The sequence below is a fragment of the Entelurus aequoreus genome, linkage group LG16 (genome assembly GCF_033978785.1).
Source record: "Entelurus aequoreus isolate RoL-2023_Sb linkage group LG16, RoL_Eaeq_v1.1, whole genome shotgun sequence".
NCBI lineage: Eukaryota > Metazoa > Chordata > Actinopteri > Syngnathiformes > Syngnathidae > Entelurus > Entelurus aequoreus.
The window spans coordinates 25,163,708-25,181,531 of NC_084746.1; the positions used below are offsets into that span (position 1 = coordinate 25,163,708).

General features: G+C 39.4%; 1 protein-coding gene across 4 annotated transcripts in view; it reads left to right on the plus strand.

The window, feature by feature from the left end:
- LOC133630743 (corticotropin-releasing factor receptor 2) overlaps window positions 1–17,824 on the plus strand; it is a 165,337-nt gene that overhangs the window by 108,885 nt on the left and 38,628 nt on the right. For all 4 annotated transcript variants that reach the window (XM_062022454.1, XM_062022456.1, XM_062022455.1 and 1 more), the window contains 4 exons: window positions 5,770–5,855; window positions 9,126–9,232; window positions 15,642–15,759; window positions 15,841–15,994. In XM_062022454.1, the coding sequence (XP_061878438.1) occupies window positions 5,770–5,855; window positions 9,126–9,232; window positions 15,642–15,759; window positions 15,841–15,994 (465 nt within the window). The remainder of the gene's footprint in view (window positions 1–5,769; window positions 5,856–9,125; window positions 9,233–15,641; window positions 15,760–15,840; window positions 15,995–17,824) is intronic.

The window sequence follows — 17,824 nt, forward strand, 5'->3', positions numbered from 1 at the left end:
CCGCCCGATTGTAGTTGAGATAGGCTCCAGCGCCCCCCGTGACCCCGAAGGGAATAAACAGTAGAAAATGGATGGATGGATGGGATATATATATATATACAGTATATATATTAGATGTATTTGTCTATATATATACATATACAGCCCGTCCCCCGGCCAAATTGTTTTAACCCAATGCGGCCCCCGAGTCAAAAAGTTTGGGGACCCCTGGGTTAGATAGTACTTTATTCAATCAATCAATCAATGTTTATTCATATAGCCCTAAATCACAAGTGTCTCAAAGGGCTGCACAAGCCACAACGACATCCTCGGTACAGAGCCCACATACGGCCAAGGAAAAACTCACCCCAGTGGGACGTCGATGTGAATGACTATGAGAAACCTTGGAGAGGACCGCATATGTGAGTAACCCCCCCTCTCTAGGGGAGACATATATATTATTGATTCCTTCAGGTAGGGTTACTAATAAGCAATAATTCTGAGGTTATTGAGGGAAGACTCTTAGTTAATATCTTACTGGTTGTATAATAAGGCCAAGCAGAATAAGGCATTGATAAGTACTTAATAATGACTAATTAAGAGCCAATATGTTACTAATTTGAATGTTAATGAGCAAATAATTAATGGTGAATATGTGGCAGCACGGTGGTACAGGGGTTAGTGCATCTGCCTCACAATACGAAGGTCCTGGGTTCGTTCTTGCGCTCGGGATCTTTCTGTGTGGAGTTTGCATGTTCTCACCGTGACTGCGTGGGTTCCCTCCGGGTACTCCGGCTTCCTCCCACCTCCAGAGACATGCACCTGGGGATAGGTTGATCGGCAACACTAAATCGGCCCTAGTGTGTGAATGTGAGTGTGAATGTTGTCTCTCTATCTGTGTTGGCCCTGTGATGAGGTGGCGACTTGTCCAGGGTGTACCCCGCCTTCCGCCCGAATGCAGCTGAGATAGGCTCCAGCGACCCCGAAAAGGGACAGGCGGTAGAAAATGGATGGATGGATGGATGTGTTACCCAAACTAAAGTGTTACCAAAATTATATATATTTCTTAGGTGCTGGGCAGTTGTTTAATGACTTTGCTGTATTGATAACGATGATCTCAAAATAAGCACAACTCTGTTGTTTGCTAACAACCTTCGAAACACGTTTTATCCTCCAGCGGGCATCAGTTGCGGTTGCATGTTTCCAGGTCAGTGGTGACAGGAAAAAAAGCTCTGACTCACTTGGGGAGAAATTGTTTGGTTTGCATGGATATATTTCTTGAGTCCCCTAATATAAGATGACCCGACTGTCGTGAAAATACTGTCTCACAGTCTATTTAAGACGGTATAATATCTGTCAGGATGGTAGGATATTTGAGTGTTCTGGACTCCACCTTCCAGGCCAATGTGGTTTCGAAGCCAAATAATGCTGTCCATAGCTCATGTTCCCATACCTGACTTTGTTCTTCTGTAAACAGCAAACTGAATCAATCTACAATGATTGTTGATTCAGTTTGCTGTTTACAGAAGAACAAAGTATTCAATTAAATTCAAACAACTTTATAAATCCCTCAGGGGGCAATTCATTTTGGGCAGCAGGTTGTCGTGGTTCGTGAAGTCTACACACAATACAAAAATAGTCAATAAATACATAAATGATAAATGGGTTATACTTTTATAGCGCTTTTCTACCTTCAAGGTACTCAAAGCGCTTTGACAGTATTTCCACATTCACCCATTCACACACACATTCACACGCTGATGGCGGGAGCTGCCATGCAAGGCGCTAACCAGCACCCATCAGGAGCAAGGGTGAAGTGTCTTGCCCAAGGACACAACGGCCGTGACAAGGATGGTGGACGGTGGGGATTGCACCCCAGTAACCAACAACCCTCCGATTGCTGACACGGCCACTCTACCAACTTCGCCACGCCATCCCTAAACAGTGCAATAATACAACTCTCTGAAGAATTTTAAAGTTTAAGAGTCTTAGTGCAGAGGGGATGAATTATTTGGAAAAGTGATTTGTTTTGTACACATAGGAAGGGCATAACGTGGCCCTGAAGGCAACAGAGAGAATTCACCCGTAAGGACAAGGCTCGGGGAGGCTAAAATCTTCTTGTCTTTTCAGAGATTTTGCTGGTTGCAGAAGAAGTTTAAGTCTCTTAGTTTTACTCCGGTAATCTCACCTAATCACCTAATCTTAGAGCAAGACTTAACAATACTAGTCAGGCTGTTTCGGGTCTTTGTCTGAAAAACAGTGAAATCAAAAAATAGTAGCGCCTCAATGTGTTACAGCCTAGTATCATCTTGCCTCAATTGCATCATGCTATCCATCCATACATAAACTAAAATCATCCTTCGGACATACACATACATTTTAGTTAAGTTGGTTTTAATCACTTTGAGATTGGAATTTGTGAGTCTTGAACGTAGCATAAAAGCACAACGTTTGCCTGAGTATTACACACAGTAATAGCAGTAACCGAAAACAAAGGAAACTTCCTTTGACCAAAGCAACTTCATGTCAATGCAAGTGGACCCCGACTTAAACAAGTTGAAAAACTTATTTGGGTGTTACCATTTAGTGGTCAATTGTACGGAATATGTACTTCACTGTGCAACCTACTAATAAAAGTCTCAATCAATCAATCAATCAATCTATTACTTCTTCGCATGAATGCAGGTAGAGGACAATGTGGACTGATCAAAGGTGTCAAGGTTTCACGGGGAAAAAGGGAATATACGCAACGCCTTTTGTCACCCTGCAAAAAATCTGCTGTCCATGTTCCTCACTTAAACCATGCTAGGGCCCCACTCAGTCGACTGCTTCAGCTCCGGATTTATGCTGTGTTCTGTGCTAGGAGGTTCAAAAGTGAAATAAATGGTTGTTGTCTTTCTGCCTGCAGCTTCCTAAAAATAAATCCTAATACAGGAAATACATTTGCAGAAAAAAGTCCAATATTTCAGGTTAGGTTTTGCAGGGTATTTATCCTAATGGATGGTTTGCTGTCTAAGCAGGCTGCCAGTTTTGTGCAAGAACATTTTGACCTTTTGAAATACCATTTTTGGGCAATATTGCCATTTAATTGTTAGACACGTAAATGGAGTGAAGTTCTCTGTAATGATGAAATTGTTTAATTTAGACTTAGACTTCCGTTTATTGTCATTCAAATTTGAACTTTACAGTACATATAAGAACAAAGTTTAGTTGCATTAGCTCGTTGTAGTGCAGGATAAAAGAGCAATAAGGTGCACATATAAATAAATAGATTACTGTACAGATAAATATATTGCACTTTTGCATTTGCATCCACATTTATGGATGTATGTTATATTGTCTTTGTATTCCAGTGAGTTAATCCGTTTTTGTGGTTAATTCAGGGGATTATTATGATGCGTTCAAGAGTTTTAGAGCTGTCAAAATGAACGCAATTAATGAAATTAATCCATCGTCATTAATAATATGATTAAACATTTTAACTCAGTTAACCCATCTGCAGCGCAGAATAACTCAAAAAATCCCAGAAACGTCTCTATGGCAACAGATTTCGGACAGTTTGTCCAAGTAGTATCTCAGTCACGGATGCGCAAATGGGCAGTTGATGCAGTAAAGACAGGCTGCTGAAGCAAACAAGTCAATATGGAAAACGCTAAATAGCTTGCTGGCCCTTATAATGGCACATTTGAGTCCAAAAGAAACCCCCAGTGACTGATCAGTCGATGCATTCTCTAGGAAGGAGTGTTCTTTTCATCTTTTCATCTTAAACACAAATGTTTTGTTAGAAAAACAGACATGAACATCCATCCATCCATCCATCCATCTTCAACAGCTTATCCGGAATTGGGTCACGGGGACAACAGCTCCAGCAGAGACCCCCAGACTTCCCTCTCCAGAGCAACATTAGCGACTTCCTCCTGGGGAATTCCGAAGCGTTCCCAGGCCAGAGAGGAGATGTAATCCCCCATCTGGTCCTTGGCCTGCCACGGGGTCTCCTCCCAGTGGGACGTGCAACGAGGACCTCCCTAGGGCAGGGGTCGGCAACCCAAAATGTTGAAAGAGCCATATTGGACCAAAAATACAAAAACAAATCTGTCTGGAGCCGCAAAAAATTTAAAGCCATATTACATGTGTCATGAGATATACATTTAATTAAGAGGACTTAAAGGAAACTAAATGACCTCAAATATAGCTAAAAAATGAGGCATAATGATGCAATATGTACATATAGCTAGCCTAAATAGCATGTTAGCATCGATTAGCTTGCAGTCATGCAGTGACCAAATATGTCTGATTAGCACTCCACACAAGTCAATAACATCAACAAAACTCACCTTTGTGCACTCACGCACAACGTTAAAAGTGTGGTGGACAAAATGAGACAGAAAAAGAAGTGGCATAAAACATGTCCTAGAAAGTCGGAGAAAGTTATACATGTAAACAAACTATACGGTGAGTTCAAGGACCGCCAAAATTAGTAGGACAAAACGGCACTCGCCAAATACTCGAATCAGTGAAGCATGTTTAATATAAACAGTGTGCTTTATAACAATTAGGGAGGTTTGTGTCATGTTTGTCCTCCTACACAAACCATACTAAAACAAAAAAATAGATTTTTTTTCCCCCTCATCTTTTTCCATTCTTCATACATTTTTGAAAAATCTCCAGAGAGCCACTAGGGCGGCGCTAAAGAGCCGCATGCGGCTCTCGAGCCGCGGGTTGCCGACCCCTGCCCTAGGGAGACGCTCGTGAGGCATCCGCACGAGATGCCCGAACCACCTAAGCTGGCTCCTTTCCAAGCGAAGGAGCAGCGGACATGAACATGTGTTTAATAAACATGTAGATGTATTCCCTTCTTTCTGGAATCTCTGCGGTCCCCTCCAAGGTTTCTCATTGTATCCCATTGGGTTGAGTTTTTTCTTGCCCTGATGTGGGATCTGAGTCGAGGATGTCGTTGTGGCTTGTGCAGCCCTTTGAGACACTTGTGATTAAGGGCCATACAAATAAACTTTGATTGATTGATTGATTTGCTCATACAAAATGTAGCACAAGTGATATAGATTATGAATTAATTGTATCTAATAGGGATGAATAACATTTAATCCAAAGCAATCCAGTGATCTGATTAAAATGTTTAATTATTTGGCTGTACTTGTTTAAATAAGAGTATATCTTGCCAGTGTTGCTATAAAAAATGTATTTCTTCCAATGGCCATCTTTAAAAAAAAGTAACAGTCTTTTTTAAATTTGTCGGAAAGGCTATACAGTGCAATAGATTTCCTAATTATTTTAAGTACATTTTTATACCAACCGAATGATAATTAATGGAGTGGGCAGAGAGAAAACCAATTAAATGACAAGTATCTGACCAGAGCATTGTAATATAATTAATTAAAATATCTGGTTAGAGGTCTGTTTCCTCACCTCAATATATTCTGTAGCTTTAAAGAGATAACCAGCCAGACTGTGAGAAACTGCCAAGTGGAAAACCTTCAACAGTGAACGTTATTATGGAAGACAGCTTTTAAAAAAAAGATGCACAGGTGGAGGAGTTTCATGACTTATTCCCACTGGTGTCATTGCATTGGTATTCTGCCTTGGTGTTGTCGTGCTTAAACTTTGCACCACACGCTCAGCTTTCATGCAACCTACTTGTCTGAATGCCCGTCACCTTGTCGCAATTGATGAGTCACTAGCAAGCTATGCCAGATAAATGCAAATAGGAGGCGATTATACGCACATCTTTAAGTATTCTGTGTTTGTACTTATTCCATTTTCCTGTCTTTTCAGGGAGTGCTTACAGAGAATGTATGGACAATGGAACATGGGCCCTAAAGAGCAATTATTCAAACTGCGAGCCCATTTTGGAGGAGAAGGTGAGTGTTTTAGTGGTGCATTGCTTCATCACACCCAATAGCCCATGTGCCTAGTTTCATTACATACCACCCACAAGAACTGCATTTCCTCACAATTAAACACATTTAGACTTATTTTTACGGAAGACTGAACTAATCTTTAAGTACAGTATATTCGTGTTTATATGAGCCCAAAGCCCTCAGGGAAAATATTGTCAGGCCGGCTGTAAGACAAGCGGCCCTATTGCCTCCTCCCTTCACGTCTCCCGACTCAAAAGTGTATTTCTGGCTCTTGCTCCATTTTCCCAGATAAATTTAGACATCTTAGGACATTTGAAATGTGTCAATGACATTTGTTTTCACCAAGCTTGGATGAAGATTTTAGGGAGAGCATGACACAATAGCATCCTCAGAACCAACAGCACAATTAAAAACTAAACACATCCCAGTAACACTCATTTTCTTTCAGTCCTGCAAATTTCTACCTCACACTACTCAAAAAAGTATATTCGACTTCATGCACTTCAACCTTAATAAAGTTGACCTACTTTTTGCACAACTTGCTGTTCTCCAACATTGCTCAGTCTGTTTATAAAATCTACTTACGAAAATATGTTTTTGCATTAAAAAAAAATATATTTTCTGTCACTGTCTGGCCACTTTCAATAAAGGCACGGGACTATAAAGGGGACCTTTGATGATGTCCCTCGTTTGTGACGTATAAATGATGCTACAAAGAATCATAAAAGCTTACACACAGTTTTGGATCTTTTCCTGTCGAGTTTCTGCTGTTGGCCAGCCTCCTATCCTTCTGCTATGCTATTCCTTCTCGTTTCATGCCCTCCCGCCTGCTCTGATATCTATTAAATTTATACCTCCGTATTTATTTTTCCATGACATTTTACATGGGACTTTTTTTGTCAACATAAACCAGCACAAAGTTGGGTTAGTCGCTAAATTTTGACAAAAAATACATTTAAGACATTTAAGGCTGCAAATAACGACTATTTTGATAGTCGACTAGTCATCGACAATCTTGGCGATTAGTCGATAATTACAATTAAGAAGTGCGCAACTATTCTATGGCTCTCATTTTTAATTTTTAATTCCATTTGAGATATGTTTAGGCATGTATACTGTAGCTGTGATGTTACAAAAATAATAACTCTATTAAACTTTTGTCCAAATAGAAAACATTGGGTGACTCTGAGGTATGTGGCTCTATTTATTTATTTTTCAAGTGGCATTAAAATATTAAATTAGACTTGCTGAAACCTGCAGGAACTCTGACAAACTTCCACCAATAGCAGAGTTAGAGTGGGCCTACATAACCCCCACCTTTGACATTCTCATTCCCTGGCAGAACTTGAACTGTGAGGATCTCAACACTTCTCTCATTTTGGCATTCTCAAAAGTTGTCCAAAACATACATTTTATCTTCAAAATCCTACTTTTTCCAAACTACGGTTTGCGGCCCGCCAGAGTCCAAAATTTGGCCCGCGGGATTAAGTTAAAAAAGTTAGAAGACCAAGTTAAAAAAGACCAAGTAAAAAAAAAAAGAAAAAAAATAAGTAATTATTATTTTTTTAAATCTGTCTTTTCTAATCCATTTTATACCTAAATGCATTTTCCCATCGATAATGTGGCCCGGCCAAATTGTTTTAATCCAATGTGGCCCCCGAGTCAAAAAGTTTGGGGACCCCTGGTTTAAAGCTTACTCAAATGTTAAATAGTTAAACAGATGATTTGTATTTCAAATACATGTGCTTCAGTGTACATTTGACTGCATTTCAACATGTTTACCAAAAACAAGTGTAACCATTTTTGTTTCCCAGGATGTTGGGATTACGCTAGACTTTCGGGTGATTAACGTGACCTAAATAATACATTTCGGTAGTTTTATGGTTCCTGTAACGTTACTTGTACCTTCTCTGACTGTTGTTTCTTGGTTGTATTGACCCCCACAACCCTTAAAAACATATTGGTATTATAGACTTACTGTAACCAAAGACTATAAAAATGTGACCCTCTACCTCCCTGCTTGGCACTCAGCATCAAGGGTTGGAATTGGGGGTTGAATCACCAAAAATTATTCCCGGGCGCAGCCACCGCCGCTGCTCACTGCTCCCCTCACCTCCCAGGGGGTGAACATGGGGATGGGTCAAATGCAGAGGATCATTTCACCGCACCTAGTGTGTGTGTGACTATCGTTGGGACTTTACCTTTGATACTTGTAATTTACTGTACATGAGCATATTGTCAGTAAAGAACTAAAAAGCAAATTTGTCAGGAAATCTGTCAACTTTAATTTAAAACAAACTACACAAAGTACAGTAAACAGTTATGTAAATTGTAAATAATAGGAAGAGTAACACAAATACTTGGGGCGGTATAGCTCGGTTGGTAGAGTGGCCGTGCCAGCAACTTGAGGGTTCCAGGTTCGATTCCTGCTTCCGCCATCCTAGTCACTGCCGTCGTGTCCTTGGGCAAGACACTTTACTCACCTGCTCCCAGTGCCAATGTAACTTAGATATTGGCTTTCACTATGTAAAGCGCTTTGAGTCACTAGAGAAAAGTGCTATATAAATATAATTCACTTCACTTCACTTCAAATATATAAACTCTAAACTGAAATGTGACTTGGCCTTGTGGTTAGAATGTCCGCCCTGAGATCGGTAGGTCGTGAGTTCAAACCCCGGCCGAGTCATACCAAAGACTATTAAAAATGGGACCCATTACATTGCTTGGCACTCAGCATCAAGGGTTGGAATCGGGGGTTAAATCACCAAAAATGAGTTCCGGGCGTGGCGACCGCTGCTGCTCACTGCTCCCCTCACCTCCCAGGGGGTGATCAAGGGTGATGGGTCAAATGCAGAGAATAATTTCGCCACACCTAGTGTGTGAGACAATCATTGGTACTTTAACTTTTTTTATAATCAGGTGTGCCTTTATGTATGAAAATAGACCTGAATAGGCCCACTCATCGCTAGTGCGCTTTATATTCCGGTGTGCCTTATGGTCCAAAAATATCATAATCATATTATTTGTATTCATCTCAATATTATTCATTTATTAAAGTGGATTTTTTAGAATAACAATCAATTTTGTTTGTTGTATTACATTTTTTGTATAGTATATGTACATCTGTATTATTGTATTTTGCAATAAGATTAGGATGACAATAAATCCACTCATGCGCCTGATGCATCCCTGAGCTGCTGTTTAGGAAGTTAAGTGTGTGTGTGTGTGTGTGTGTGTGTGTGTGTGTGTGTGTGTGTGTTTTCTTTTCAGAGAAAGTATCCCGTGCATTACAAGATAGCGCTGATCATCAACTACCTGGGCCATTGCATCTCTGTGGGGGCGCTATTAGTGGCCTTCATCCTCTTCCTCTGCTTAAGGCGAGTACATAAATAGTGCACAAACATCGCAACCTCTGAGCAGACAGTCGGGAACATTTGCCTGAAACTTCCACCGCTTTCCTTGTCATTAAGTCGCTTATGTCCAATGAGTAGATTGGTGCAGATCCGCACTGCATGCATTTGTTCATTTTATAATCATTGTTTTTCTCCTCCGAGCTATTTTCATTCTTTTCATGTCCTGCTTCAAACACATACACCTACACCTGCATGGACGGAGCTGTGCTGTTTAGTCGATGCCAACCGCTGCCTGGGATTAAAGGCTCAAGTGGTCAATAGTTTGTTGGCGTTTCAAAAGATGGCCAATGCCCGTGCATGTGTACAACACGCTTGGATGTGGGCCGCTGTTCGACATGATGGTGTAGTGGATTGTCCGAAGCTTAAACAGGCAACAAAAGTAGTTTAGTACAACAAATGTATTTACCCATTATCAGAAGTGCAGGTTGAATTAAGTTAGCCGTGCAGACAGACCACATGTTACTCCGGAGTAAACAAGACACACACAAGCCAAAATCACTCTCGAGTTCGGTCTTCTGCCATTTTGTATATGTCTCTTGTGCGTCATTGTTTGTTATCTAATGCGTCAATGTCTTTTATCTAGTGCGTCAATGTCTTTTTTTTCCCTATCTGTTCCATAACAACTCGAATCCTTTAGACCAGGGGTCACCAACGCGGTGCCCGCGGGCACCAGGTAGCCCGTAAGGACCAGATGAGTAGCCCGCTGGCCTGTTCTAAAAATAGCTCAAATAGCAGCACTTACCAGTGAGCTGCCTCTATTTTTAAAAATTTTTTTATTTACTAGCAAGCTGGTCTCGCTTTGCCCGACATTTTTAATTCTAAGAGAGACAAAACTCAAATGGAATTTGAAAATCCAAGAAAATATTTTAAAGACTTGGTCTTCACTTGTTTAAATAAATTCATTAATTTTTTTACTTTGCTTCTTATAACTTTCAGAAAGACAATTTTAGAGAAAAAATACAACCTTAAAAATGATTTTAGGATTTTTAAACACATATACCTTTTTTACCTTTTAAATTCCTTCCTCTCCTTTCCTGACAATTTAAATCAATGTTCAAGTAAATTTATTGTTTTTATTGTAAAGAATAATCAATACATTTTAATTTAATTCTTCATTTTAGCTTCTGTTTTTTCGACGAAGAATATTTGTGAAATATTTCTTCAAACTTACGATTAAAATTCAAAAAAAATTATTCTGGCAAATCTAGAAAATCTGTAGAATCACATTTAAATCTTATTTCAAAGTCTTTTGAATTTATTTTAAAATTTTTGTTTTGTAAAATCTAGAAGAAATAATGATTTGTCTTTGTTAGAAATATAGCTTGGTCCAATTTGTTATATATTCTAACAAAGTGTAGATTGGATTTTAACCTATTTAAAACATGTCATCAAAATCCTAAAATGAATCTTAATCAGGAAAAATTACTAATGATGTTCCATAAATTCTTTTTTTAATTTTTTCAAAAAGATTCGAATTAGCTAGTTTTTCTCTTCTTTTTTTCGGTGGAATTTTGAATTTTAAAGAGTCGAAATTGAAGATAAACGGTTTCAAAATTTAATTGTCATTTTTTTTCGTGTTTTCTCCTCTTTTAAACCGTTCAATTAAGTGTAAATATCATTAATTATTAATAATAACATAGAGTTAAAGGTCAATTGAGCAAATTGGCTATTTCTGGCAATTTATTGAAGTGTGTATCAAACTGGTAGCCCTTCGCATTAATCAGTACCCAAGAAGTAGCTCTTGGTTTCAAAAAGGTTGGTGACCCCTGCTTTAGACAGTCAACACATTCTGTAGACAGGTTGGCACGACTTAATATTCACTTTTGTCCCACAACTGGTCCATTCAATGGCACAAAATACAAGAGAATTGAAAATGAGCGGACATTCTTAAAAGACACGAAATATAGGTCAAAAGGTCAGAAATTCTAAGACAATGGGAAATGCTATGAAACAGCTTGGAAGCTTAAAAAACACTGCCTTGATTTTTTTTTTTTTTCCGGCCTCAAACTATGTAATAAATGTCAAAAGATTGTGTAATTTGCGCTCTTATGTGATAGTACAATATAACAGCCGGTGATGTTTTTGTCAGCAAACATAACATAGATCTATAAAAAAAACAACTATATGGCCATTACACAGATAATTAACAAACTGACAATGTTAAAAAAGTATAGCAGGGGGGTCCAAACTTTAAAAAGCCACAAACAGAAAAATACATTCATTATTAATTATGAATTGATTTTGTAAAAAGGCTTAAAAAAAACATGCACAGTAAATTTTAAGACAAAGCGTTGTGTTGTAATTTGTATCAACATTCCAGCCTTTTCTCTTTACATTGTCTCTTTTTGCTCTTCTTGCTCTTTTTGTTTCTGTTTTTTTTTTAAGTTGCTCTATGTGCTGTGGGCCAATCAAAAGCAAATCCCCAGACCCACCCTTTGGACCCTTAAAGGCCTACTGAAATGATTTTTTTTAATTTAAACGGGAATAGCAGATCCATTCTATGTGTCATACTTGATCATTTCGCAATATTGCCATATTTTTGTTGAAAGGATTTAGTAGAGAAAATCGACGATAAAGTTTGCAACTTTTGCTCGCTGATAAAAAAAACCTTGCCCCTACCGGAAGTAGCGTGACGTCACAAGCGGTAGTGCTGCTCACAATTCCCCGTTGTTTACAATGGAGCGAGAGATATTAGGAGCGAGAAAGTGACGATTACCCCTTTAATTTGAGCGAGGATGAAAGATTCGTGGATGAGGAACGTTAGAGTGACGGACTAGAATGCAGTTCAAGAGATATCTTTTTTCGCTCTGACCATAACTTAGGTACAAGCTGGCTCATTGGAATACACACTCTCTCCTTTTTCTATTGTGGATCACAAATTTGTATTTTAAACCACCTCGGATACTATATCCTCTTGAAAATGAGAGTCGAGAAGGCGAAATGGACATTAACAGTGACTTTTATCTCCACGACAATACATCGACGAAGCTCTTTAGCATGAGCTAACGTGATAGCATCTGTCTCAAAAGCAGATAGAAACAAAATAAATAAATCCCTGACTGGAAGGATAGACAGAAGATCAACAATACTACTATCAGGAGACACCGAACCACACACTGGACATGTAAATACACGGTTAATATGTAATCGACGCCTGTCGAAGCCTAGCAATGCTGTTGCTAACGACGCTAACTTACCAACGGGACCTCGTCAGAGCTATGATAAAAACATTAGCGCTCCACCTACGCCAGCCAGCCCTCCTCTGCTCATCAACACCCGTGCTCACCTGCGTTCCAGCGATCTACGATGCGGTCGGCGGCCCGGAGACGTAGGAAGTCAAGGTGAGTTCGCCGCTAGCACGACGAAAGACTTCACCCGATCATCCGTGCGGTCGGCGGCTAGCGTCGGATAGCGCGTCTGCTATCCAACAAAGTCCTCCTTGTTGTGTTGCTGCAGCCAGCCGCTAATACACCGATCCCACCTACAGCGTTCTTCTTTGCAGCCTCCATTGTTCATTAAACAAATTGCAAAAGATTCACCAACACAGATGTCCAGAATACTGTGGAATTTTGTCGAAGAAAACAGAGCTCTGTGTATTGTGTCCAAAAGGGTCCAAACACTTCTGTGGACCTCGCGACGTCACGCGCATACGTCATCCTCCAAAGGCGTTTTGAACAGGAAGTTCCCCGGGAAATTTTAAATTGCACTTTATAAGTTAACCCGGCCGTATTGGCATGTGTTGCAATGTTAAGATTTCATCATTGATATATAAACTATCAGACTGCGTGGTTGGTAGTAGTGGGTTTCAGTAGGCCTTTAATGCCATGATTTTAATAGTCCGGCCCACGTGTGCACAGATTTTCCTCCATGCGGCCCCATAGCTAAAATGAGTTAGACACCCCTGTTATATACACACAATAAATGGTGACCCTATCAATGTAAAACAGGGGTGTCAAACTCATTTTAGATTTGGGGCCACATGGAGAAAAATCTACTCCCAAGTGGGCCGGACTGGTAAAATCATGACACGATATTTTAAAAATAAAGACAACTTCAGATTGTTTTCTTTGTTTAGAAATAGAACAAGCACATTCTGAAAATGTACAAATCATAATCTTGTTGTTTTTTTGTTTTTTTTTACACTTACATGTTGCGGTTAATAGTATTCTATCTTTATTTGTCCTTATTTATACTTTCTGAATAAATCATGTGATAATGTTCATCGGTCAACTCATTGGTGTTAATTTTCAATCTGTCAAGGTACAAAAATAATATCAAAATTACAGGATGTAATTAATGTAGTTTGCTAATTTTCCTTGACTGGTGCACTAACATGTGGTTTTTTGTTTTTTTTTCTTCATATGTAGCGTTTCTTGTGTTTTCAAACCCCGGCCGAGTCATACCAAAGACTATAAAAATGGGACCCATTACCTCCCTGCTTGGCACTCAGCATCAAGGGTTGGAATTGGGGGTTAAATCACCAAAATTTATTCCTGGGCACGGCCACTGCTGCTGCTCACTGCTCCCTTCACCTCCCAGGGGGTGATCAAGGGTGATGGGTCAAATGCAGAGGATAATCTCACCACACCTAGTGTGTGTGACAATCGTTGGTAAAAAAAAAAATCTACAAAGATACACTAAATTGCTATTGCGACATCTAGTGGACACATTTAGAACACCAGTTTCTTTCATTCAAAAATTTCGGCTCAGCCGCAGATGTTATCTTTGTTTTAGCCCGCTAACAGCCAAGGACTTCAAGGATCTCAACGAAGATAAGACAACAGCACGCAGACAAAGCAGAGACAAGGCAATCACAAGGCCCCCAGCACATTCCGTCACGTATTGTGCGTATTGGAAGCTGTTTTGCATGAAATGTGTGGCCACTCCTTTTAGAGGCGGCCTCAGTGATGTAACCAGGGACCTCCCAAATAAATAGAGGAGCACGTGGGACTGTTAGCTCAGAGCGTGGTGGGAGATTGTAACTGAGCGTGCAATCCCAAACGTCTCTCCTCATTGAGCCAAATTGAACTATGTTTCTGCATGATTCCTTGCTTCTTGTCTGTTTAATAGATGTAATCAGTGTTTGAGCCTGACAAGTCCCTCCCTGCTTGGCACTCAGCATCAAGGGTTGGAATTGGGGGTTAAATCACCAAAAATGATTCCCGGGCACGGCCACTGCTGCTGCTCAATGCTCCCTTCACCTCCCAGGGGGTGATCAAGGGTGATGGGTCAAATGCAGAGGATAATCTCACCACACCTAGTGTGTGTGTGACAATTGTTGGTAAAAAAAAAAATCTACAAAGATACACTAGATTGCTATTGCGACATCTAGTGATTGATTGATTGAGACTTTTATTAGTAGGTTGCACAGTGAAGTACATATTCCGTACAATTGACCACTAAATGGTGACACCCGAATAAGTTTTTCAACTTGTTTAAGTCGGGGTCCACTTAAATTGATTCATGATACAGATGTATACTATCAGGTATATACTATCATCATAATACAGTCATCACACAAGATAATCACATTGAATTATTTACATTATTTACAATCAGGGGTGTGGGGGGGGGGTAGGATATGGACAGCAAGTAGTGGACATAGAGAGAGAGAGAGAGAGAGAGAGAGAGAGAGAGAGAGAGAGAGAGAGAGAGAGAGAGAGAGAGAGATCAGAAGGCATAAGAAAAAGTATCTGCATTTGATTGTTTACATTTGATTATTAGCAATCCGGGGAGGGTGTTAGTTTAGGGTTGTAGCTGCCTGGAGGTGAACTTTTATTGCGGTTTTGAAGGAGGATAGAGATGCCCTTTCTTTTACACCTGTTGGGAGCGCATTCCACATTGATGTGGCATAGAAAGAGAATGAGTTAAGACCTTTGTTAGTTCGGAATCTGGGTTTAACGTGGTTAGTGGAGCTCCCCCTGATGTTGTGGTTATGGCGGTCGTTAAGGAAGTAGTTTGACATGTACTTCGGTATCAGGGAGGTGTAGCGGATTTTATAGACCAGGCTCAGTGCAAGTTGTTTAACTCTGTCCTCCACCTTGAGCCAGCCCACTTTGGAGAAGAGGGTAGGAGTGAGGTGGGATCACAGAACAGCAGTTTCTTTCATTCCAAAAATTTCGGCTCATTTTTATACCTAGCAAACTCATCCCGCAGGCCGGGTAAAACCTGTTCGCGGGCCGTACGTTTAACACCCCTGATGTAAACAAATAATGTGCATTTGTTGTGTACCTGATCCTGGACTAGAAATTTAAATTAGGGGGAAAAAAGTAAATATTTGGATCATGTGGTGCGTGTTGAAAGATGGCCAGCGCTGACTTCCTCAGTGCAATGGCTAGGTGTCCCAATAATTATGTCCCATCTGTCTTCTTAGGAGCATCCGATGTCTCCGCAACATCATCCACTGGAACCTGATCACCACCTTCATCCTGAGGAACGTCATGTGGTTCCTGCTGCAGCTCATAGACCACAACATCCACGAGAGCAACGAGGTGAGCACAATGTTTAGTCCCCCCCCCCGTGTCAGCACACGCTTTATCTACGACGTAATGTTTTGTTTTTTTCCTTCCTAGCCGTGGTGCCGCCTAATCACGACCATATACAACTACTTTGTGGTCACCAACTTCTTCTGGATGTTCGTGGAGGGCTGTTACCTCCACACCGCCATCGTGATGACCTACTCCACGGACAAGCTGCGAAAGTGGGTCTTCCTCTTCATCGGCTGGTGTAAGTGGACACAGACACGTTAAATGCCAGTAAACACCATCTTTTAAACATGCTGGCATGTGGCTGAAAATAGTTCGGTCACGTCATGTGCCCCGAATCACAAAAACACTCGTGACCTTTTGCTGGCCCTCTCTGAGGAGCTTTTTTTGGTTGGCCCCTCGTTAGCAGATGGTGTTTATTCTGTTGCCATGGTAATGGGAACATTTAACGTTTCCTTTTTATAGGCATGCTAGCATCTTCAGCAGCCTGTAATCTCGTATTTCACACATCAGCTGACAAGTACATTACAGGAAATGATGATGTATGTGTTGCATGTTACTGTACTTACTGTATGCTGTGTAGTTTTTTTCATAAATGACATTTGAGACATGCCCTAAGGTTTGTGGTGACAATGCTTTGAAAGACATGATAACATACATGTGTGAGTTAGTATAACTCAACTTTTGGGTTAAATAATTCAACCCAATAGTTTGGTTGGGAATAACCCAACATTAAGTTATTATAACTCAACTATTTGGTTAAATAATTCAACGCAAAAGTCGGGTTACATCCCAGATATCCTCAACATTTTAGAATTATTAGACAAATGGTCAATGACTACACACTAAAAAATGCTGGGTTATTTTGACAACCCAATTTATTAATTGCGAGTGTTGGGTCAAATTTTGGAGTTATTTTTATGAAGAGCAATCCATTTTTTGGTTATAAAGGTATTATTTTAACTCAATGTCTGGGTTTTCAAAACTATGAACCATTTTTGGGTTGTTTTTCAATGAGTAACGCATTTTTCGGTAAAAGGCTTGTTTTATTAAAAAGGTACTTTTTCCTCGAAGGGATCTTTATTAAGGACTAATCTCATCAACATATTTACAATCACACATCTTATGTACATGGAAATATTTGAGCATGAACTACTATGACCATACATGGCAATTCTTGTAAAAAATGTCACTCATATTTTGCTGAGGTAAATGTATATATATATATATATATATATATATATATATATATATATATATATATATATATATATATATATATATATATATATATATATATATATATATATATATATATATATGTATATATATATATGTATATATATATATATATATATATATATATATATATATATATACATACATGTATATATACATACATGTATATATATACATCTAAATACGTTTTATTTATAGAGCTCTTTTTAAAATCTTAAAGATGCTTTACAGGGTAAAAAAAAATTGCACAGGAAAAAGAAAAAGTACATGAAGCAGAATACATGTAGTTTAAAAATACCTACAGAAATCAGCTACCCTCGTTTACGGCGGCCACCATTGCACGGAGGATAGCTTTGTATAACATTAGAAAACAAAACAGGCTCTTTGTTACACGTCTTTAAATAAAGTTTGATAAAGCAAAGGTAAAGTGTATGAAAAAGTGCATAATAGCACTTAGATTCACAAAGTGTGTTAGCGCGTTTTCAGTCTTAAGGTTTTAATTTCCTCCGAGAGCGGTGCTGCAGTCACATTATATATAATATAAATTATTATTATTATTTGTTGATTTGGCGGACCAGCATCTCAAGGCTGTACCTTCAGGTGTAAAAAAAACTCATACATAGACCTTGTTGTGTAGTTCCCTGAAAGGAAGCTTGACATTCCCTCTTTATGTCCCAGACAATGTATGTATTCTGTCTGGTTAAAAAGGAAGAAGAAAGGCTAAGGGAAACAAGAGTCAGGAACATGTGCTTAAATTGAATAACAGATGCCACTGTACATCACTGGTGGTGACAGTCGGGTTGATGAGATTGTTCTCACCAAAGTGACCTAC